The sequence below is a fragment of the Lepisosteus oculatus genome, chromosome 8 (assembly GCF_040954835.1).
Source record: "Lepisosteus oculatus isolate fLepOcu1 chromosome 8, fLepOcu1.hap2, whole genome shotgun sequence".
Classification (NCBI taxonomy): Eukaryota; Metazoa; Chordata; class Actinopteri; order Semionotiformes; family Lepisosteidae; genus Lepisosteus; species Lepisosteus oculatus.
Genome location: NC_090703.1, coordinates 15,332,124 through 15,355,953, shown reverse-complemented (window position 1 = coordinate 15,355,953; position 23,830 = coordinate 15,332,124). Strand labels below are relative to the sequence as shown.

Genomic DNA, 23,830 nt, shown 5'->3' with positions numbered 1-23,830 from the left:
TTCATCTGTCTCTCTGCTATACATTCTCATAGAACATTTGATGCATTTTGGTACTGTAGGTTGCTTAATTTGTTGTTAGACTGTTAAAAAGGGATCCCTAGTGTAATGCATTGGTATTGCGTTAATACAATGTTCCTTGACAAGATTTGGAAAATGTATTTATGGTAGTTTATTATGATGTTTTTTTTCCTTAAATGTAACAGTCTCCACTGCTTCTTTCCAAAGGAACTTGAATCTGTATGTGACATCAAAATTATATCTTTGTCTCCTAATAGTCTCAGGTTCAACATTTTACAAAATTACAACTGAAATTTTTATTTGATGTCATTTTTGGCTTATAAAATTGATTTAAATAACGTGAAAATTCTGCTGGTTTTTATAGCCTTAATATAATGATGTCTTATTTGTTAAGATAACCAAATAAATTAATTTGACTCTCATGTTTTCTAAAAGCTTACTTTTATGAGTGAGGCTGAACATGAATTCTAATTGTTCCACTGTGCTTGTCGTTTCAGAGACAAACCTCACAGAACATGACCTTGTGATCGCAGAAGCAGACAATGTAATAATACAGCAGTTTCAAAAAATGTTTATTCCCCAAAATGAAAGCAAGTAACAGTAAGAGGGTATTGTACACATTACTAAATGAACTGTAGTAAAGGGGTTTTTGCTTTCGTTTTTTGATGTTTGCACAACTGCTGAATTCCTGGTCATTTTAAGGTTGCATTTGATGACTCAGTTTGGTTCTTTGAGGAAGAGTATGTGTGTCTAAAATGACAGGTACTGTATATGAATCTCTAACAGGCTATTTTTGTGTTTTCGTTTTGAGGCCAGGAGAGTGAAGCTATGGCCCAGGCGCCCAAAGACCAGGCAGCTGTGGGAACAGCAGATCCAGATGAAGATTCTCCAAATATGATTGTCTACAGAAAGGTAAGGTCATCTGGGTCCTTTGTTTCTTCACCTTAGTTTGTACAGCATACTGTACCTATCGGGACTGCAGAAATATTAGTATGTGCTCTGGCTCTCCCAGCTCTATCACTGAGGCCTCTATTCCCTTTAGGTGTTTATGAGTTTTCTATAGTACATTTTATCATTTGTTGTTTGGTGTAATTATGCAAGTTGTGTTCAATTTTTATTTTAATGTTTCTCCTTTGAGGTGATAGGAAACTGAAATTGTCAAGACACCCTTCAAAGAGTGTGGGACAAAATAGCCTGTAATTAGTTCCATTCAGAGGAAACTGTGTTTGAGAAGATACTCAGATTACCCTCCAGTGCTCAGCCGACACAGATGTGGGGATAAATAGCTCATTAGCTGCTGCTCAGAGGTGCTTATAGACACTTGAGATCATGGTTTGATGTTTTGCTTGCTGTTTGTGGATATCTCAATTTTCCTTAGCTGCATTAAAAAAGAAAGACATATTTAAGTGGAATTGTGGTCTGCATTGTGAGTTTTGATTGCGGAATAGATCGTAGCTTTTCAGATGTGCTTAGGTTAATTTTCATTGTAATGTTCTTCAATTAGCATATTACTGACCACCTGTTACTGAACGCCCACCTTTAATCATCCACAGATATGCAAATCTAAAAATGAAAGGAAGTTGAAGGTGGGGGTGGGGTATTAGGTTAGAATAGAGTCTTCTCACTTAGGGCTTTGGTTGTTTTTAATTACAGAATTTGTATTAAACATATGAGATGATCATAAAAGATAAGAGATGGAATTATCTTTCCTTTCATTCGGAAAGAGGGGGTGTCGGCTTCTTTGATTTTCTTTTTAACATGTATTTAGGTTCTAGAGTGGGATAAGAAGTGAGAGTTGTGATGGAAAGAAAAGGTTGAGGCTAACAGACCTTCTGAAAATGAATTCTAAAAATAATCAAACATTCCCTAGATGGATGGCTGATGTGTGTGAACGATTTGGGCCATTTGTAACCCTAATGCAATGAAGATAAACCATGACTGACATTTCTGATTGTTAGAGTGCGTTAATCGCTTGTCACTTGATTTTATGTGGGTTACCCTTTTCCCCTTGCTAAACATGAACTGCAAGTGGTTCATTTGGTAACCTTAAGGGAAGTTATATATTTTAAAATGAAAGCTCAGTTAAAGCTCAAAATATAAAAAATAAGTTTACAATGCTCTTAGTCTGTCATTTTCTGTTCTTCTGTTTTATTTATGTTAAACTGTCAGACTGCATTAAAAATAAATCTGTGTTTTTTAAACTGACAAATGGCCATTAGCACAGCAAGTGATTGCAGCTGAAACTCCAAAGGCGTGGGCCCTTGTATGGTTTCAAATCTAATAAGCTGAGTGCTTTTTAAAGCTTTCCAAACAATTGAGAAGAAATTAATCCAGTTATAACAGCACTAAAACAATGGACAGTCTTTGAATACAGTGTCAGACTCTTAACAAAAAAACTAAAAGTTTTCAGGAATGTAAATGAGCTCATCTAGAAGACAGAATTTACAGTACATACAATACCAAATATTGAGCTTTCAGTAAGTTTTCTCATCTTAGTAAATGTTACCTAAGAATATTTTACTGTATATCCTGCATTTCTTTGGAAAATCATTTGATATATTTGCATGTAAATCATTTTAATATATTTAATTTAAAAGCCCAGAAAATTTACGTTCACTGTTAAAATCTAGAGGATCTGTGCACCTGGATAACAGATCTGCAAAGCAGAAAGTCGAGTTTAATATTTTTTACCTCTCCAAGGAATGTAGAAATGTTGGTCACACTAAAGGTTTGTTTTTATTACAGCTGTTTATTAACAATCTATTAACATGTCATTTGTGATGATACAATTAGTTATACAGATTATTGCTTTCTCCTAATCCTTGGGTTAGGATTACAGTTATTGTTATTGTACTGGTGATGATAAAGATTAGGGCCTTATTACTAACATTCAATTAATCACAGCACTTTATTATCACATTTATGTCACTTTATTAATAGTTTACAAGTGAGTTTAATACATCTAAAAATCATATTTGTAGCTACTAATCTAAAGTGTAACTCAGTTGTTTTTTTATAGTTTTTTTCTGAATTACTTCCAGGGATCATACAGTGGATTAAACTAATTTATTGCCTGCTGTTCTCACAAACATTGACAAACAAATCTGTGAATATTACTTTTTAATTTATGTGATGAAATGCTCTTGAATCAACATCTTGGCCAGCTTCAAATCTATATTAGACAATACTGTGATGGAAACTCTGGATTGATTATATCATACCGTATGTAAAATTGTTAAGCAGTGGAATAGTTTCTCCCTAAGAAAGTGACAATAATTTAAATACTCAGGAGTCGACACTCAACTATCTGCGTTACATTTAATTAAAATTGCTGTATCAATGGATAAATAAGAGATACAAGACAAAAACAGGAACATTTGTTATGCTGTCTATTATGAAAGATCGACAATGCTATTTCTTGTCATCTAGAGGGGTTGACCATAGCCTTTGTTTTTTAATAGTTTAATATGAAACAAACTGGGAAAATTTCCATTTCTGTCAGTGGCACATGTGTTTTTAATACCATCTATATTTCCTCAAAACCTGCTTTTTCAAAGGTTTGGCTATAAAGGATGTGCAAACCCATGAATGAAACATATTTTTGCCCTATGAAAGTAGCCATTAGTTATCTTAATAAGCATTTTCAAATGTACCATTAATCCGTGTTTCCGTAATATTGAAAGCTATTTATGAAATAGTATGCGACTGAAAATTTTATACTTAAGTTTAGTCAGAGATGCCCTTTCCCTTGTTGTTATTGTTTAGTTTGTTTCCTAATATCTACAGAGAGTGATGAAAACAATTCTCTGGGCATCAGTACTGGGTCAGTTTCACTTTGGAAAGCCTGAAATTAATTATCTACTCTTTATCCATCAGCTTATGCATAATGCATACATAACAACAACATGAATCATACTGACTCATTAATAATCTCCAATATGTTGAGCTAATTTATGACGCATGGCCTACGTGCTCAACTGTGCTTCGACCTTCATTACCTTGAGTGCTAAATTAACTTTTGACTCAGGTAGAGCAATTATATCAGTCTCTTTGCACCATGTGTAGAAATATGATACATGGTACATCTGTCTGTGATGTATTATGCCTATCAACTAAATTTTCTTTGACCCATAATTGTTGGTGTTTTAGTGAAAAATACTCTATGAAATATAATTTGTAAATTATTTAATTGGTTTGTTCTCGGTGCTTCCAGTTGAATTGTAATGAAAAAATTACTTATTTTGTATGGTGTAGGTGACAAAATGCTGGTTACCTCCTGGACAAAATCAGTGTTTGTTTTAGTCAATTTATTTTTCGTGAATAACCCAAGGTTTGTTGATAATGCATGGTTTGTGGCACAAGCTGTATTCAAATAGGAAAGCTTGTTGAAGAGTTACAGAACAGCTAACAGTTATATCTGAGACATGGAAGTTCTAAAATCTTGTCCTTGGTAACTGCTTTACAATCTTATTTCACTCCAATTATAGTTATGTTATAGCATAGGCATAGTATTGCTCTGCTGTTAGTTTTGCCTACTATTTCTCAGAAACATAACGCTTTATGACTCAGTTTCATCTTTGATATGTCTCATGATCCAAAACGATGTGTCTGTGTAGAATTATCCTTTTCTTAGTGAGGCATCATGGCCAGATAGAACCAAACCTGGAAGTATGGGGCACAAGACAACACTGAGAGCTCCAAGAATGAGATCACTTCTCTCTCTACATTGTGAAGCCACAGAGAAATGGATGACTCAGATTAGTCAGTCATTTCTTTGCTTGGTGGAAGGAAACTGCCGGCCCTGACTCCCTTGTAGTGCGTAGTTTAGGACCCTGTTCAGTTGGTATAATCCAGAAGTGAATGGAAAAGGGCAACGGGGAAAACACGGTCAGGAAAGGAAGGGATGGCGAACAGGTGGCGGTGTCGACAGTGATCAGGTGCAAGGGGGGAGTGCAGGCAAACAAGTCCAGGGAACAGTCCAATGTAGGAAATCTGGAGCGCAGTCCAAAATCCCAAACCAGGGAATCCACCTGTCACCGGCCAAGTGACCAGGCTTGGCTCAAAAGAAAAGAAACTCCCACAAGCAGTCTTCAAATGCAAACAAAACCGAATTTATTGCCAAAAAAAATAGGGATAACAAAAAAAAAAACCCTCACAGGAGTACTCTCCACATCTTTCCTCCAAGGCACCCTCCTCCATACTAAGCTCCCAGTCCCTTTTATAGCCCCTCCTCTCCATGGATCATCCTCTTAAAGGAACTCGCTCACATTTTCTTAACAGAGATGGGCAGTTTGCTCAAAATAAAGTATTTAACCATCCCCAAAAAACTTATAAATTTTAACAGAGTCATGCAACCGTGATATATTCACTTAAACAAAACAACTAACCTTACATCGGTTATTTATAGATGGCTCACCGGTAACCTTTCCCTTTAAGATGATTTGTGTGATACTACAAACAGGAAAAGTCACTGGTGGCCATCTTGATCAACACAAAACAATACTCCAACGGGGAAAAACACTGCAGTGATTTTAGGGAAACAACAAAAAGGGATGACTTGATGCTAGCTGGGCCTCCAGGCGTCTGTCTTCCAATGCAGAGCCCCGAGCTTCAGGAGCACTGGGTTTAAATACGATTAATCCAGGGACAGGTGTACGTGATAATGAACTTAACACAAAAGTGTCGGAGCGCCCTCTAGAGGAGGGATGAAGAGCGTGTCAGACACAGCACATACTTATTTAGCACCACTCTTATTCATTCATTTGATTTATTTCTCATGACTGATTGCTTAGGTGTGATGATACTTTAAATGGGTAAGTTACTGTAAGTGAATGTGGACATGAGCTGAAATTAACTTTACATCAAGACTGTCATTAAATATTACACCAGATTGCCAGTTACCAGATGAGCTAAAAATCCTTTTTAAGTTTGTCAAACACAAGTGTTTTATGTAATGTATTGTAACTAAAATGTAGTCACAATTTTTTTGTGCTACTGGTAATATAAAAGGTTTCTGCCCAAAGCACAGATAAAAATATGAAATCAAAAACCTATAGAGATGATGCAATCCAATTTTTAAAGTGTGAAGTAGATAAAAACATTGAAACATCTTTTTTTGTTCAAAGGGGTTTATGAGTCAGACAAAACTAGCACAGGGACTTATAAATGATCTTTTTTATTTTTACAGTATTTATAGGGAAATTAACTGTGCTGCACAGAACTACTGAATCTTCCTTATTTTTTCATAAAAAGTACTTTTTCTTAATTTATCTTCTTCTTTGGCAGTCCAATGCAATGCAAGATATGAAAAGAATAGCATACTGTACCTTAGTCATAATGGTTACAAAGGAGAGAAGGACATTCAGCCTATCTACAGTTGCTTGTTTGGTTGCTAGTAGTGAAGTGATCCTAGGATTCAGTTGTTTCTTGAAAGAAACCAAAGCTGAAACAATGTGGTTGGGTGGAATGTTCCGGATTCATGTTGTGTACAAAATCCCTCTTGTGTTCAATTTTAAATGTAATTCTTTGTTTCTACTTCTGTACTTTGGTGTGGGTTTTGCTGTTGAGTCTGAACAATTATTTTGTCAATGTCTTTGATGATTTAGCTTACTTGTATTAGGACCCTTCTTAGTTCTACAAAATAAAGTCATTTTAGTTTGTCAGTAAGACACTCCTTTATTCCTGGGAAAATACAGTATCTCATCACTTGCCTATTGACTGAATCCAATTAATATTTTTCTGTTAAACTTAGGGGTTTCAGATGTTCTGTAAATCAGATATATAACATATTAATAAAGCTATAGGAGTGTGATGAGAACTAACCTCTCAGTTGGATAATGGCAACAAACCACTAATCCTTGCCTTAAATAACAGTTTATAACATATTAATAGATTGTAAATAGTATGACACCACTTGATTTCTTGATTATACTGGGCACTTTTAAATGGTATAGCCCTGCATATAGCCCTCTACAGTTTCTTCTGGTGAAAAAAAAATATATTGACAATATATCTTGAGAGTGTAACTTTCATAGTTGATATTTGTATATCAAATTAATGTAAGATCATGCTTGAGACTTTTCATCTAATTAAGAAAATTAATTTTAATTTTGATTAAATTTTGTTTTGTCCAACAAAAACACATATTAAAATATTTTTATTTGGGATGTCCACATTTAAGCTGGCCTTTGGGGGTGGCTAGTGGCTTTTGATTTTCAAATAAGTATGCTGCTTGTATAAAGATCACTGCAAAATTTAATTTGTTTACACTTTTATTCAGCTCATTCTAGAATGGATATTATTCTGAAGTGCTCTGTAGCTTTTTCAGATCAACACCTGCTTTAATTAAAACCCTATCCAAGAGCACTAATTTAGCATAAGAGTGATTTTATTGCATCTCTGTTTTTCCAATCAGAAAAGCCTTTCATAAAAAAGACTTTTACTTTTCTTCCTAAATAATAAATACTAAAAAAATCTCTCGTTAACCTGATGATTTATGTGATATTAAAGACAACACTTACAACTATAATTATTGTAAATGTATCATTGAGATGACTTTGAGCTACCAATTTAAATGGTGATAAAATGTTCCCGTTATAAGTTGTTTCTACCACAGAGGAAAACAAAAAACTTCTATTTCAACACTGGATTTTAGTTCATGAATGGCTTTTAACTGTCTATTTCATTACATGCACACACTATCGGAAAACTACTCTTATTAGGGATTGTGGCTACCCAGAGACTTTTCTAGAATAACCATGGATGGTAAACCTGTCCAACATAGATGCAAGCTCACAGTATCATTTCAGAGACAAACTCTGCAAATCTTTGAAAGCTGGGAGGAAATCAGAGCTCTTAATGAAATACATATTACTCCACATAAAAGTGTCCCTGCAGAGAACTTAAAACTATATCCAAGAGCTATGAGGCAGCAGGTCTTACTGTCTCACCACCCAGCCATGCGTTTTTACATACAATCAAGTTTTCATGTTACTGTTCTGTTTTTTTTTTGTGTTCTGATAGTGAAGAGCAGGGGGAGTTTTAATAATTATCTCAAACATGGAGAGTTAATTGCAGTGAGACCTGGAGATCTTTGAAAATCCTGCCACTCAGAGATTGGCACACCTGTCAGATAGATTACCTACAAGCTGCCACGTGCATTCTCTTAAATAAGGCCAGTCCTTAATGGCTTTCTTATTAAAAGGGCACTTCACATTTACAGCAGCACTACTGGTGATCCCCTTGGCAGAAAGCTGTTCAAAAGCAATAAAAGCCCGAAATGTAATCAAAATAGAGAGTACATCTGATAGTGCGAGGGGCATGGGGAGGGATGAGTCCTACTTGCACTGACTTGGCTCGGAAGTGATGACAGTGTTGATTGCTATAAATGGAGTTCACTATATGGAGATGGTTGAGGACTTAATGGTTATTAATGACTCCTGCATGCAGGCTTTATTATCAAAGAACTCACAGCATGAGCAGACAGGGTGCTCTGTTGAGCCCAGATGGTGCACAATATGCCACTCTTTTGAGTAACTGAATGACTGTGCCCCAAGTGTACATAAGAGATGGAAGATACAACATGGTTGTTATTATTGTTGTTGTTAGATTTTCTTTAGAGTAATGGTACAGTATGTTGTTAGGCCAAAACTGAGTCCTTACTGTAGGTTTTCAGCCAAGAACAAAATGCTCTTGATAGTCCGAGTAGCTGGAAATGAAGTAGTGCTTCATTAGACTTCTTGACTTCACCTGAATTGCAACACAAGCCAATTTCTTGTGCGTTCGACCAAAAAGTCTAAAGCGATAAATGTGCATGAGCACTAAAACAAATCTGACATTGATTTATGCTCTTTTAGTATCTCTTTGGATGTGATTTTCCATAAATGTTTTTGCCCTTGCGACTCATTTCAGCCTGTAACCACTCAGATTGCAATACAGAACATCAGTAGTTCTTAACCTTGATGGTTTTATTCTTTTGGGAGGAAGATGGGGTCCATTTCCATTCACTTCTCATCTAAGCTAAATCCCAGGTGATGTATTTTGCTCAACCACAGAATTTGCCCTGTTGTCATTGCTTCTTTTCACAGCCACTTAAGCTGAATTAGGCCATCTTTGTATGCGTCTCTACTTGTTTCCCTTTTGTTCTTTCCTATTTACAGAAAACATCGAGCACTCAGTGTAAAACTGAATTTATGTCATTTTATTTCATATACAAGAAATGGAATCCACTTAGATTGTGGCGTAACAGTTTTAGTAAAGGGTTAGATGTTTCACTTATAATGTACGTATCTTCGGTCAGCATGGTCAGTGGCACAGTGGTTAACTTTCTGCCTTGCAGCACTGTGGCCCTGGGTTCAATTCTAGACTTGGAGGTGCTGTCTGTTTGGAGTATGTATGTTCTCACCAAGTTTGTGTGGGTTTCCTCCGGGGGCACCAGTTTCCTTCCAAAGTCTACAGATTTACTAGTATGTTAATTGGCTTCTGTAAAAATTGGCCCTGGTGTGAGTGTGTGTGTCTGTGTGTGTGCCCTGTGATGGACTGGCAACCTCTCCAGGGTGTATTCTGCCTTGCATCCATTGCTTGCCAGTACAGCCTCTGGCTCCCTTGTGACCCTGTATTGGATAAAGCAGTTATAAAACTGATGGATATATATTCATATCTGTAGATTAACAAAGCATTAATAGAGTGGTAATAAAGTATTATCTGAAGCTCCTGAATTTACTGATTATTGAATTTGAATTCTTATGCCACACTGCCATAAAAATCTTCTAGATCTTGCTTTTATATCTGCTTCAGATGTTCTTTGGTATTCATGTAGATTCCTCTTCTTGTACAAATTGTTTTGAGATTGGGAGTTTGGCTTTTCTTGAAAGTGCAGTTAGGCAGCAAAATGGTATAGAGGCAAGTGTGGGATAAAGACTATTAACTATTAAATGTGATGTCAACTGAGCAAGTGGGCAAATGCCTTGTTCCTGTACTCCCAGTCTTTGTTTTTGTTTTTTTCTCTGCTTAAAAAATCTTCTATTGCCTTAAGGAAATATCAGATGCTTAAGGGTATACAGTATTTAGATTTACCTTGTGGCAGTATAAAACACCACTTGTTGTCACTGACTTCTTTTCCAGCTTTGCTCACCCTTCTCCTTAAAATCTGAACAAGTCAGATTGCCGAGAAAAGATCATTCCTAACAATACAGGATTAATTGTATTCATGGCAGTTGTACTGTTATAGCTGGATTTGTTTTCCAGATCAGGGTAATGGGGGCTGGTTAAATAATCATCCATTTTCTAACCACTTCATTTTATTCAGGGTGGCAGAGGGAGTCAGAGCCTTTCCTGGCAAGCAACAGACACAAGAAGGAGTACAATGCAGATGGGATTCGGGACACACACTGCCGGACATGCAAACACTCACACCTGAGATCAATTTTCCCAGAAGCCTGGCAATTACCCTAACAGTATGTTTTGGGACTGAGGGACCCATGTGAACCTGAGGAAAAATCTACACAGATAGAGATCCAGGTCCTGGATTGGACCCAGCACTGCAAGTCAACAATGCGCACCACTGCACCACCATTGCGCCCTCTTTACATCCTGTAACATCTCTGGAATTTCTTTTGTTGTACATGTCCTGGCAAAATTGTAATCTTCTATGTTAAGCATCAAGTTCACTCACTTTTAAAATGTCAGCTGGAACAAGATTCTTCCAGAGGCTGTCATCTGTCTGATTTGCTCTCAAGTGCTGGAGCAACATCATCTACAGATGCTTCCATCCCATGACAGTGTGGAAGACTCATGTAATGGAGTTCAAAATAAAGGTTCGGAAGGGATGAAGGAAGCCGAACTAATTAAACTCACCTGGTGGAACCTGCACCTAACCCTGACATAATCACCTCAGTTGACATATATACCATACGTCAGCCTCCCTTCTTACTTTCTTACTTTTTACATTCCCTCCTCCAGCCCATCTCCACTTTTGCAGCTACCTCTTGGTCACCTTTTCACCAAGCATGGGGGTCCTGGCCTCCCTGTCCAATAGCCAGGAGGCTGGCCCTCAGCCAAGTGAGTTAAGCCAAAGTTTTCACTAAATTCAATAAACAATTCTACCGTCACCCAAACGTCGGCTGCTGTCATTCCTCGTGAACTGGGTGCAAAGTTTGCAACTCAAGAGAATATATAACATTAGAATGTATGAAAGGCTACAAAACAGAGGAGATTGTTCGGGGGATCTAGCCTGTTTAGTAGTTAGAAGGAAATTATTAAGATATACATTTTCAAAACACTACTTTATTGTAAGTACTGTATTCAGTCTTCAGTCTTTTTTTGTATTTATAAAATTGTTACGCAAATGTTATTTCTCACAACAAAAAAACTCACAGTTTAGGAGACCTGAAGATAACTATTTTTTCCCTCTATATGCATGTTTATATGAAGCACATTTCCTCTAGGAAATATTTTTCAGTGCTTCTTTATAATATTTATATCTCATTATAAGGAACCAGAAACATAGTTTTTCTGTGTGGCAGGTCACTTTTCTTCAATCCGTCTCACAGATTTCTTTGAAATATATTTTAGAGCACTGTTGTCATATGAAATGTGCCATTTTCTGACTATGCCAGATTTCCCTGCTGGTGGTGTAACAGCAGCCCAGGAGCTCCCAGAATTGGGTTGGTTTTGGCAGCTCAGGAATCTAGCTGTCTCCAATCTCCAGTTAATCTGTATGTTCTGCTTTTTCTGATATACAGTAGATGCCCACTTTTAAAAGATGTGGTTGGTCTGACCAGGTTCTTTCATCAATTAATTTATTGTAGTTATCTTTATCCAACATGACTTACATTCAAAACAAATTTGCAGTTATGCAACAGAATTACAGTATATAATACATTTCAGAAAATGACAAAATACAATCTTTTAAGCACTGAATAAAACTGCAAAAGATACAGCAGTTAACATAAATCAAGCAATAAAAAACATCTGAATGTAGTAATCGTAGTTCTCCTAGGGCTCCCCAGCTATGTGTTGGAACTTTGTCAGCATCAGCACTGTCTGATAATTGTCATTGAATTAGATCAATTATGAAACAATATAAAGTAAACTGTGATCAGTTAAAGTCCCACAGGTCTATGTGACCAAATAACTATACTCATATTTAACCAAATTAAGACCAATTGTGGGTAGCACTGTGGCACATTGGTTAGCATTGGGGCCCTGAGTACAATTCTGGACTCAGTGTGCTGTCTGCTTGGTGTTTATACAATTGCTCAAGTGGGTTTTTTCCAGTCAAATTACTGCAGTTGGATAGGTGTAAGTGTGTGCATGTCTGTGTCTGTGTATGTGTCTGTGTGTGCCCTGTGATGGACTGGTATCCCATCCAGGTGTATCCTGCCTTGCTCCCTTTGCTTGCCAGTTTAAGCTCCAGCTCCCTCTTGACCTTGTCTTAAATGATGTAGTTAGAAAACAGATGAATGGGTAGTCCAGTTGCGGTTAATTCATTAAGTCAGCCTTCAAGAGATACTGCAAGCATGGGCATAGGCAGGGTAGACTACAAGGACAAGAGAAAAGACCATGCAGAAACAGACAAGAAGGTAGAAAAGGGAAGAGGACAGGAAGAAAAAACTCAGGAGAGAAGAAACAGCTGTGAGAGAATTTGCCAAGCTATTTTCAACATTACAAGAGGACCTCTTTGTTTAAGATCTTTTTTTCTAAGAAGTGAGTTAGTCCTGAATAGCATCCTTTTCATTTATAAGATAAAAGTTCCCTTTTTCCCCTGTACTCTGGTGCTCAGAGATCTGTAAATACAGTATCAACATACTGTATCTATCTGCGAAGTGTTGTGTGTTGTGTCATTGTCCTGGATATTTTATATATTTATATATAACTAAGATGGAGAAACTGAGAAAATGTGTGCCATGTTATGCTCAGTTTTCCCTGATTATAGGGGGAGTATAACATCAGAACAAGCTGGTGTCAGGACCCAATGTTTGGTATGTGATTGATACTTATTTTTAATTATAACACATTAAAACATTACAATATTTTTCAGGGTTCAGAAATAGTCACTGCCTTATAATGTAGACTGTTTGTATACAGTTCATACATTATGTACAGTATCTGAACCGTATATCGCACATTCATCCATGTTCTAAAATCATTGTAAAAGTAATTGAACCAAGTTCATTTTTTAACATGAAGTACATTTTTCAAGTAGTTCAACTAGTGTTTAATTTATTCTCTTCCAGGCCAAATGGAAGACAAAAAGCAATAATAGGGATTGGATTCTTTGGATTGTATTTAAATGCCTTTGATTTAACGCCGCATTAAAAACATGAGAAACATTGGAATATTTTCAATGTCTTTGTACTACAGTACTGCATAAACCACATTGAAAGCAGGGAGAAAAAAATCTATATTACTGCCATTATTTGGCAATGAGATTCAATCAAAGACTTTACAGGGAGAGAGGGAGTTTTCTTAAACCAAAAAAAGGACCAGGCAGTTTTTTTGTTTTGTTTCCTTTAATAGTCTGACAACAAACTGTGATATTTTCATTGTCTCCATCACATTTCCTTCACTTTCCAATTATAGTTAATTAACTTTGCAATGTTGCTTTAAAATGGGTGACATCTCACTGCAAAGAGAAAGTTCAATTGAGCTGTGGCAAGGGAAATACTGTATAGTGAAAGGATGATGCATTTTCCATGCCATGGAGCCTGTGTTATGAGGTCTTTCTACTCACCAGGCAGTCTTGGCTCTGCCTGAAACTGGGTTGGCACTGTAGAACAGTCCCTACACCCCTCACCTAATTTCTCTCCAGCTCTTGTTTCTAGTTTAATTATTAAAGCTCATTTTCAGCTCTTTGTTCTATGAAAAATCCTTTTTCTCTGGAGAATGTAGTTCCTTTTCATTCTAGTGCTCATGGTTGGTACATTTTATTTTATTGTATTTTTTGTATCCATTGGCTATCCTTACAGATGACTAGAAATGTTTTGTAGGAGAAAGAGACTTTTGAAGTGCATATTTAAATGTGAATGCAGAGACAAAGGAAACCTTGTGATGTAAATAAAATATGTCATAACTTAAATAAGGTGCTTTATTTTATAATGTTGTTTTATCCCACTAGCACAAAATAACACTTTCAGAGTTAACTCTGACTCTCAAATCTAGAACTACTAGTGTGACAGGCCAAATCTAATAATACAACATAACCTATTAAAATTAAAAATGGATTATATTCAGGGCATAAACTTCAGGGTATAAAATTAAGGGCACAGTAGAGGTAATAAAGCAATATAATCTAGAAGTATCCATCCTCATTCCCTATCTTATAAAACTATGAGCAGTTTTATTTCTTTTCGAAAGATATTTTTTCCTTTTCAGCATTCACTACTACTACAAGCAGTAATCAGCCATAAGTGCTGATTGTTCTGTAATAATAATATTCGATTCTAGCACAATTTTATCACATTGTTGTTGTAAATGCGGAATACTTCCCACTATTCAGAAAATATTTCTAAAATCTTTAGGCGTTTCATGTATTTCATCTTGGGTGACAAAAATGGACACCTGCCATCCCCTGTTGGTTGTTTGACAGTCTCTTTGATGTTGACAGTGTTCTGAAGCAGGTGACACATTAAAAAAAAAAGATGCACTGACTCAAACTTCAAAGACATCATGATGTAAAGCTAGCGGATTTCAAACTGTTGAAAGGTGTAATGTCTTTTTTTCACTACTCTGTCATTTTTTCCATAACCTGTTGCCTCTGGCACTTTGTTTTAATCATGCACTCACTTTTGTTTTTTATTTTAGAAAAGCGAACTGCAATGTCGGTTTGTACAGTAAAGGAAATATAATAGTGACTGCAGGTGTTACTACTGAATTGAAATTGAGTTTGGAATGAGATATTTGTCTGACAAAGAAGTTAAAGGAGCTACTTGTATGGATCTAACTTAAATCCATTTAAATCCATGAAACCAAAACTATTCCAGCGTGTCATTCAAATCTGAATTCGAAATAATTTACTTCATAATAAGACCGTCAATTTTTCATGACAGACTTATTCATTCAGAGTGACTGTACATTAAATGGTTGGAATTACCTGTAGTTTAGAAGTTTTAGCTTTCTCTCACCATTGTTTAGAATGTGATGTTGAAGTCACTGTGCAGAAATTATAGGTATTCTTCACATGGTAAAAGAGCAAAATATGGCATACACATATCTGTTTGTCAATAATAAAATGTAAAACTCATCTTAAATTCAGTGGTTTTTGCACTGTGCAATGCCTTCATGAGCTACCGTATGTCACAGATTCAGGAGATTTGACATAGTACATAGAAACAAATTGAGGGGGCTTCCAATTGTTGGAAGCTATATATACTGTAGCTTTCACTTCTGAATCAGATGAATTCATTCCTACAAACTTGGAACTGACAGAATTTCTGTAGGTAGCAAAATGTAGTAGACTTATGGACCCCAAATATATTCCCTATAGCTGTCTCTCTGCTGCTGAGGGAAGTGTGGAAAAATGTGATAGCCACACTGTTATTGATGTGGTGCCATGATGTGCTGCAGATGTATGAACATTAATTTCTCATCACTCTAGATCTGCACTATCAAGTTCCATGAGAGGGTTTAGGCTACACCTGTAGAATACGCATAGATCAACAGATTCGAGACAAGTGTTAGGATACAAAAATCTGTCTATTGTTTCATACTAAGTTCAAATAAGTTCTAGAAAAACTCATTGCATTGCGAATATCAGGACTGTTTTTCCTTGCATGTAGCAGAAAGCGTCATATACTGTACATGCAATGGAGGAGAAAAACTGTTGTGCTTCGATGACTTGGAGTGCTTTCACATTTCCTCTCCCATGTTTTATTATGAAAGAACATAATTTACATTTCAATGGAGCACATCTACGAAACAATAAAATGTAAACTCTGTCGGATGCCGGGTGCATTCAGTATAATATGGCAATAATGAGACATTATATTTCAGTTTTTCAAACCATGCCATTGTGATTCACTAAGCTGCATTTTCACTTCATAAAAGACCTACAAATTCATAACATATGCACTAATAGAATAAGAATAGATAGCATCTTCAGTTTATCATTTGTAAGTGAACACACTTTGTATTAACGTTTCTTGTGGCTGGTAATGCATCATGTAATACTGTGATTGCCATCAGTTTCTGTGCAGACATCAGGAAAACAAAGCAGAGTTCTGTTAGCTGGACAAAAGCTCGTAGGAATAAATAATAACCAAATCGCAATTTATCAGATCTTTTAACCCGAGTTAGCAGCTGAAAATAATACTCCTGTTTCAAGTCTTTATCAGTTTTTCATGATGAGAGATGGGATTCACACTGTGGAGCTCAGAAGATAAACCATTTTTGAGACTGGATTTGAAGATGAATACACAGATAAAAATACTGCTATTCCATCAGAATAAAAGGCTTCAGATGATGCATTGTTATACATGTTTATGCTCCCAAATCTTCTGCTGGTATGTGGACAAGTTCACCCTCTTTCTCAGCTGTATTTATGTAAAATAATGTTAACATTTACAAATCATTAACCTTCATTATTCTTTGTATGTGAGTTCCAAGGGCACCTTCATAAATCCATTCTTAGTTTATTTTAAATGGGGCTTGACAATAAGCAATCTTTTTTCTGTGAAAACATTTTTTAATATAAATCATGAAATTTGAAATTAAATTGTTACCTGGAGAGCTACTGGGGGGAAAGCTTTGATGATGTGTTATAAGCTATAGAGCTTCGCATCTCTACAGATTTTTCTGTGTCATTTGATGAGAAAACAGGAACATGTCCAAATTCTATGCAGCACACACAGCCCCCTTTGCATACCACATTAACAGAACATTTCAGTCTAATTTTTTCCTAGTCCCCCTCCTCATTAGCTACCCTTCTAAAAAGTTTAACAAGACTGAATGTTTTTTTTTAAGTTTCATACAGTACTTTCCAGCCCCTGCTGTTTGCTCTGTCCAACCCTGAAGGTGAGAATTTCCTATTCAGAAAATTGACAAAGCTGTTCCTTGTAACCAGTCTTTGATAAAGCATGGCAACGTTAATGCATAATCACAGGGTCAAAAGGAAGCCAGGGTAGATGAAAGAGTTTTTTTAATTTCTTTATGTCCCATTTAATTTTGCCTCCTGCTTTGCTTGCCAAAATTGTAATGTGAAATTCACGATTACCTTCTTTCTTACCGACTCTGAGGTGAGAATGAACGAATTAGAGTTCACTATAGCCTCTTGACTCGCAGTGTAGCCTGCTCTCTTCAAGTAACATTAGTTTACTGTGGCCACAGGAGTGGAGTTAACACTGCCTGTTGTAGATAAAAAGCCTTGTTGGCTTTTCCCATCCTCCCCAATTCCAACAGTCCTGTGAGTCTGGGAATCGAGTCAGCAAACCCAACAATGACTCACTTTGGTCTTTACAAAATGTGCTTATGTGGAATAAAAAACGCATCAGCACACAGAAATATTCATCCTCCTTCTGTGTGGGCATCTGCAGGCTTTCTGTTGTGCTCCATATGTGATTTAGACAACAACATGATAAATAACAACACTGTTCATCACACTGTCGTGATGTTTAAGAAGTCAAAACTGCTGACTAGTGCTCTGTATGATTATTTGATTCAACTTTTTTTAAGACAGCACAACAACAATAAATTAGCTAATTTGCCTATTAGTAAATTAAATTATTTCTGTTCACACTGTATATGTTTTGATTATCATTAGCCATGAAAAGGGACGGAGGAAACTATTTCTTTTTACTTGGTTTTGCATAACATTAATAGAAATGCATAAGGGTTATAAACATTTTGATTATGTGTCTATTATAGTGTAATCTATTCCAATTTTGCTGATTATACTGTATGTAGAAGTGAACTTTCCTAATACTATGGTTGAAAATACCTGAAAAGCTTATACTGCCTTCTCAAAAGTTTAAAAAGATCATGTTTGTCATCCCAGCAGTAATATTCTTGTACTGTATTACTCTTGACATTTTGCACAAAGGTACTTCAGAGAAATATTATCTGTTATTACCTTTACACTGCACTACAGTAGGTCAATCACAGAAAGACATAGCACAATTGGATTTCCTCCATATGTTCAAAGAACACATCTCTCAATATGAAGACCTTAGCTTATTCATTCTCCTTATAGTCCTCTTAAAATCTGACAGCCAAAAGCTTGTAAAAAGTAAAAATGGTAAAGAAACAAGACTGAAATTCTGTTATTGTTTTCTTGTGGATGAACTGATTCAAATATATAGTCTCAAATGTGGTTTAAAACAGATAAAAAGCTTCAGATTTACACATTTCTCAAGGAGACAGGTAAGAAAAAATACTGCTCTTTAGTGCTCTAATTAGGTTATTGTTGGAGGACTGTGTAGTGAAAAGTCCTGTGGAATTGTGCACCTTAGAAAAATAAAATAAAAACATTCCGGCTACCCACTAAATCTTTCAGTTCTGATTTTTCAGTGCTGTTCGTTATTAATGAGAAAATTTGTGTGGAGATGCGCTAAATAATGCATTCACTTTGTATGTTCCCATATGTTGTGGTATGTGGGATGCAAAGCTGTGCATATGGCAACATACAGCTCCTAGCAGTGTCCTGCTGTGCTTAGCTGGTAGGGAGAGAGATTTCAAGCTGAATTGCCCTGGTTTAGGCCATCACACTCTGTAGGATTGAAAAGAGAACAAAAAGGACAGGTTCTCATTTTGGTCATGTTAAATTGGGGGGTTATTATTACTTATATCAAGTGAAATAATAAATAAATATTTTTTCACTATTGTCTATTTTGTGATTTCAATCATTGTTATAAATCTCAGGCACAAAAACTGTTTATGTACAGTATTTGATTTGTTTTACTATTCAGTTGAAAACTTTAGCTCTTAAACTAAAGGATTAAAGCATTTCCAATGCTTTGAAAAGCTCAGATTTGGAAATGATCTTCACTTACAGCAAAATCAAAGAAACCAAGTGAGGTATTAAATGTTTAATTGTTGTTTCATCTGTTTTCTACCACTTTGTCATTTGGTCATGTAGAATAAAGTAATGGTGTGAAAAGGTGTATGAATCTATAGGTCATTATCTTAAGTACTTACTGAAAGTTGGTATCCTAAGGGGACATCCAATTAATCAATTCCTTAACTATTTGCTTACTTGACTAATTACAAATCCAATTGTCTCATCTTCTCACATGAACGGACACACAAGATTATTCTAATGCACACAAAAAAGAAGACATACAGTACATTATTCTCTATTATAAATAATGACCTGGATGAACAGAATTTACCTTCCTTTTTTTGGACCATTGTATAGTATATTTTAAGACAGATTCTGAGATGTTTTATTTTTGTTTATAATTTCTTTTAGGTCTTTATTAATATACATTGCTTAATGAAGCCTGGAAATACAGTTTGTTTGCAAACTTTTGAAATTAAAAATAAAAACATCACATACTGCACCGTGATGATAATGTTTTTGCACTGTGAAGTATAAAAACATCAATTTTAAGTTGTGTTTTGCGTTCACAGTAATTTAAATAATAAAGACTAAATTAAAGTGTTTAAAAAGGTGCATTTTTGAACATCCATTTCAAATGATTGATGGAGCTGTGTCAGTAGTCTGTTCTGTAATGTCAGCTTGTAATCCTTCAGTGTGTAGTGCATGACAGTTTGATAATGTCCTTTCAAGTGTTTTACACAGGATGTGCTCCATAAATGAATACTGTAATGTCAGATGAACTCTGGTAAAATGTTTGATGGCCGTCAGTCACCACCACTCATTTCTCTAATTCTTGCTTTTCTAAGGCCATTATAGAACAAGTTAAACCTTTTTGAAAAAATAAAACTGTTTGGTGTATGGTTTTTAGTGTGGTTTTCCGTTAAAATGTTATAATACAACAGAACTTTCCTCCATTTAACAACCAAAAACCGTTTAGATCCATATTGGATCACAAACAAATAATGGCCACAGCTTCATCCTTTGTAGAGATTACAGTATGCCACAACATCCAACAGAATGTTTGTAGTTCGTATCCTGTGCTATGGTCAGCCTCACACTGCTGATTAAAAATAAAAATAATCCTTTATTACAGCAGTGTTAGAGGACAGCCAGTATATCTGGAGGAACAGCTCAGTTTCATGTGTTCTCCTTGCATTGCAGTAAGCTCATCTCTTATTCAGGTTACAGACTTTTGATCATTTTATGCTGCACAATGGCCAAATATAAATTGATTTTTACACCCCCTATCCATGTACTGTATGAAACTTACCTTAAATAAGGAATGTAACAGAAATTTTGCATATCCGGCACCCTGTATATTGTATGTGCATTACAATATATTTAAATAAAGCTATTGTGGATTTCTACCAGGTGCTCTGGTTTCCTCCCACAGTCCAGAGACATACTGTACAGGTAGGTTAACTGGCTTCTGAGAAATACAGAGAATATTGGTTCGGGTGTGAGTGTGTCTGGAAAAGGTGTTTCGTCCAGCTGCCCTGTGACCCTGTATTGGATAAAGTGCTTAAAAGATAGATGGATTCTGTATACAGTATAGCAGCCTAATCCTAAAAGTATTAGTAACCTACAAAGTACAGTATGTACAGTATACACATATTGTTTATATGGATATAATATAGAATCTAGATGAAATTCTTTTTAAAATTGTATCTTATATTAATTTAGAACAAGATGTTAACATACCCACACTCATCTGGACTGAAGGCTTTCGTTGTCTAAGTCGGCTGGATATACTTACTGTAGGTTATAACTTTTTCGTTTTGGATAATCCAAGTTAGTGTTTTGTTTACTATACTTTTCTGCAAAAGAAAATCACAAAACCTAGTGGAGTACAGCGCACGAACAATGCAGACAATCCCTGATAGCAGGACCAATCGCTGGATGGCTATACCGTACCAAGCAGTCAGGCACTGTTCTCTCTTTAGGACAACACTGATACAGTAGTGCAAAAACCAACCTAGTTAAAGCAGTTAACTCAATTGCTTTTAAATATTAGACTTTCCTTTTATTTCTAAAAGCTTAAAGCAAAATATTTTAAAGAAAAGGTTACTCAATAGTTAAAAAACTGGATTTGAACACTATATGAATTAATATACAGCCAATGGTACTCAACTTTCAGCCTTGCAAGAACACAGTAGTGGAACTATTTAAGATGGTTTGACAGCTCATAATGGCCGATTTAGTTTCAAAGCAGTCCATTGTTTTATTTAACCTTTTTATCCTTTATTGATGTTTAAATATCTATGCATGTTTTAATGCACTTTACTATTTACTGTATACATATGGTCCTTTTTTATCCACCACCTGTAGGTTACAAAAGTGCGATAATAACTACTACTCCAAGGTCACTGATTAATGTGTTAGAATGGAAGGTCTCAATCAAATATTCAGCATTACAGCAATAGAAAGCATTTCACTGTGGCCCCAGAGGTGTCCTTTACTGATTTCCCTTGAGCAGCTATTACTTTTACAATGCCATTTATCTATATTCATTTAAGCTGATTAGACCAACAGACACTGGATTCTTTTTGCATATTATCTTAAGAATACAGAAGGACAAATGTTGATATACAGTATACAATACTGTATGTGGTTTACATTTCAAAACAAAACACAATCAACACCTTGTGTAGGTTAAACCTCTTTTATTTTCTTGCAGTAGACATATGTTTGCATTACATAACCTCACCCCTCCATAACCAATAAAAATACTTGAACAGTAAGTTCTTTTGGTTTTATTTTCCTGACATTATCTGCATGATTTACTACTAATATTTAGACTCTACCCTATAGATCTCATTCCAATATTCTCCAAATAAAGTGCTTGTTAGTACATTTCTTTCAAAGCTAGATGTATTATTGTTGTGATGACAGTTGTTAACAAACGATATTTTTTAATTAATTATTTTTCTATGCATTTATTAGAGTTTGTGTGCTCTCATGCCAAATTACTCTTTGCTGGGTGTTATGAGCAGTTTTTGTATATGTGATAAGAAAACACTTTAAGAATGATTATTCTAAAGAAAAAGTAGATTCATTTCCATTCCATTTTAATTTATGTGGTAACGAAAGGGATTAAGCCTAACCTGAAGCCCAGAACTATCCTTTACCTCCCCCTGCTTACTAGGATAAATGTTCAATAAATATGTCAGAGACATACTCTTTATACTGTATGTATTGTATAAAATATATATATAATTTTTTCTCCAATCTGAGTCTTAATGTTTAGTAAGCCCCAAAAGGCACAAGGCTGAAGCATTTTTATAAAATTTGAAACCACAGAACTTTACAGATCTTTTTTGCTATGGTGTGTGACCTGGAATTAATCCACTGATAACAGTGCCAGCATACCTACAGTATCAGAGCCAACAGGTGCAAGAGACGTGTCTCGCCCCAAGTTCTGATACTGATGTAAAACTGGTGCAACTTCAGTGCCCCTCATATAGCAATTGAGTCCCCCCCGTTACTCCCTACAAGGAAAACCTCATTGCTTAATCTTCAGATGGTGCTAAGCAATAAATGTGTGTGTGACTGCTTCGTGCTTCAAAGCAGGAAGGAGAGCCAGGAGCGAGGTAAAATATTCATGACGTGCTGCTTCAGCGGCGGGGGATTTTTCATGACGAAAACTGTTAGAAACGTGGGTGGAGGTTTGAGGGTGTGAAATGCTATCGACATCTCTCTCGTAAATTGACACAATTGTTAATTATATTGTTTCCAGTTTCCTCTCACGTAATAAACTTTAATCTTATGCGTAGTTGCCAGTTTAAGCGGCGACAAAGATACAAAGGAAGGAGCTGTGTAATGTGTGCAACAAAGTCTTTGCTATCTTACATAACACAGATATGCTTAAATGTAATAGACAGAGACGCATCTTAACACATCAGATAGCTAGCAATCATATTTATCTGGGATAAGTGATTCTGGATTTTTTCTTTCGAAATATAAAGGATACTATGTGATGTTTTTGAAAGAGGGTGAAAAACTGAAAAGAGTACTGAAAAAAATCTGGGGAACAGTTTGTAAGATGAAATAACACTTGTTTTTATTAAGTGATAAACTTAATTCAGAATAAAAGGTTGTAGGATAATTTGTAAAATTTATGAACAAGTATGTACTTTATTCTGAAATAATATACAGTGGTCTGCAGTAACTCATAAACTGTTAAGTACAGTATCAGTAGCCAACCCTGCTTCCTAGATTTTTAATGTTATACTTCTGTCTCCTGTTTATTATGAGGGGGTAAGGAATTGTTTCATTGCCAAATACTTATGTGACTTACTGACAACTCTTGTTTTAAATGATAAACAACAGTATTTAAAACCATGTTTTTAGTGAAATTAGTTCTGAGCCAGCTTGGAGGTAAAGTTAATTGTGTCGGTAGCAGGAAATGTGTTACTCTGTCTGCGTCACTCAAATAGAAGCAGTCAGTCTTTGGCCACTGGTTATGGCCTAACTCCTTGGAAATGTGCCATAAATTTTAATATGACTACATTAGTACTTCATTTTTCATATGGCAAATTCTTGATGGTTTCTGCTAATGCCTTTTTTAAAATCCTGTGAGTGTCTCAATAGAGTTCACGTTCCACTCCACTTCTATTGAGCATATTTGGAGAAATTTGTGCAAAAGTGTTTTTTATATACTGTATGTGCATTGGTACATTGGTAAGAATCTGATTAAAATTATTATTTACACCATAGAATAGTTACTCAATAACTACGTATAAAACCAAAAAGGGGGTTGGCATTCTTCACCCTGATTGA

General features: G+C 35.7%; 1 protein-coding gene across 2 annotated transcripts in view; it reads left to right on the top strand.

The window, feature by feature from the left end:
• Window positions 1-23,830, top strand: part of rgs6 (regulator of G protein signaling 6) — a 137,994-nt gene that overhangs the window by 3,810 nt on the left and 110,354 nt on the right. For both annotated transcript variants that reach the window (XM_006632434.3, XM_015350748.2), the window contains exon 2: window positions 830-930. In XM_006632434.3, coding sequence (XP_006632497.1) covers window positions 847-930 — 84 coding nt within the window. In that variant the 5' untranslated portion in view covers window positions 830-846. The remainder of the gene's footprint in view (window positions 1-829; window positions 931-23,830) is intronic.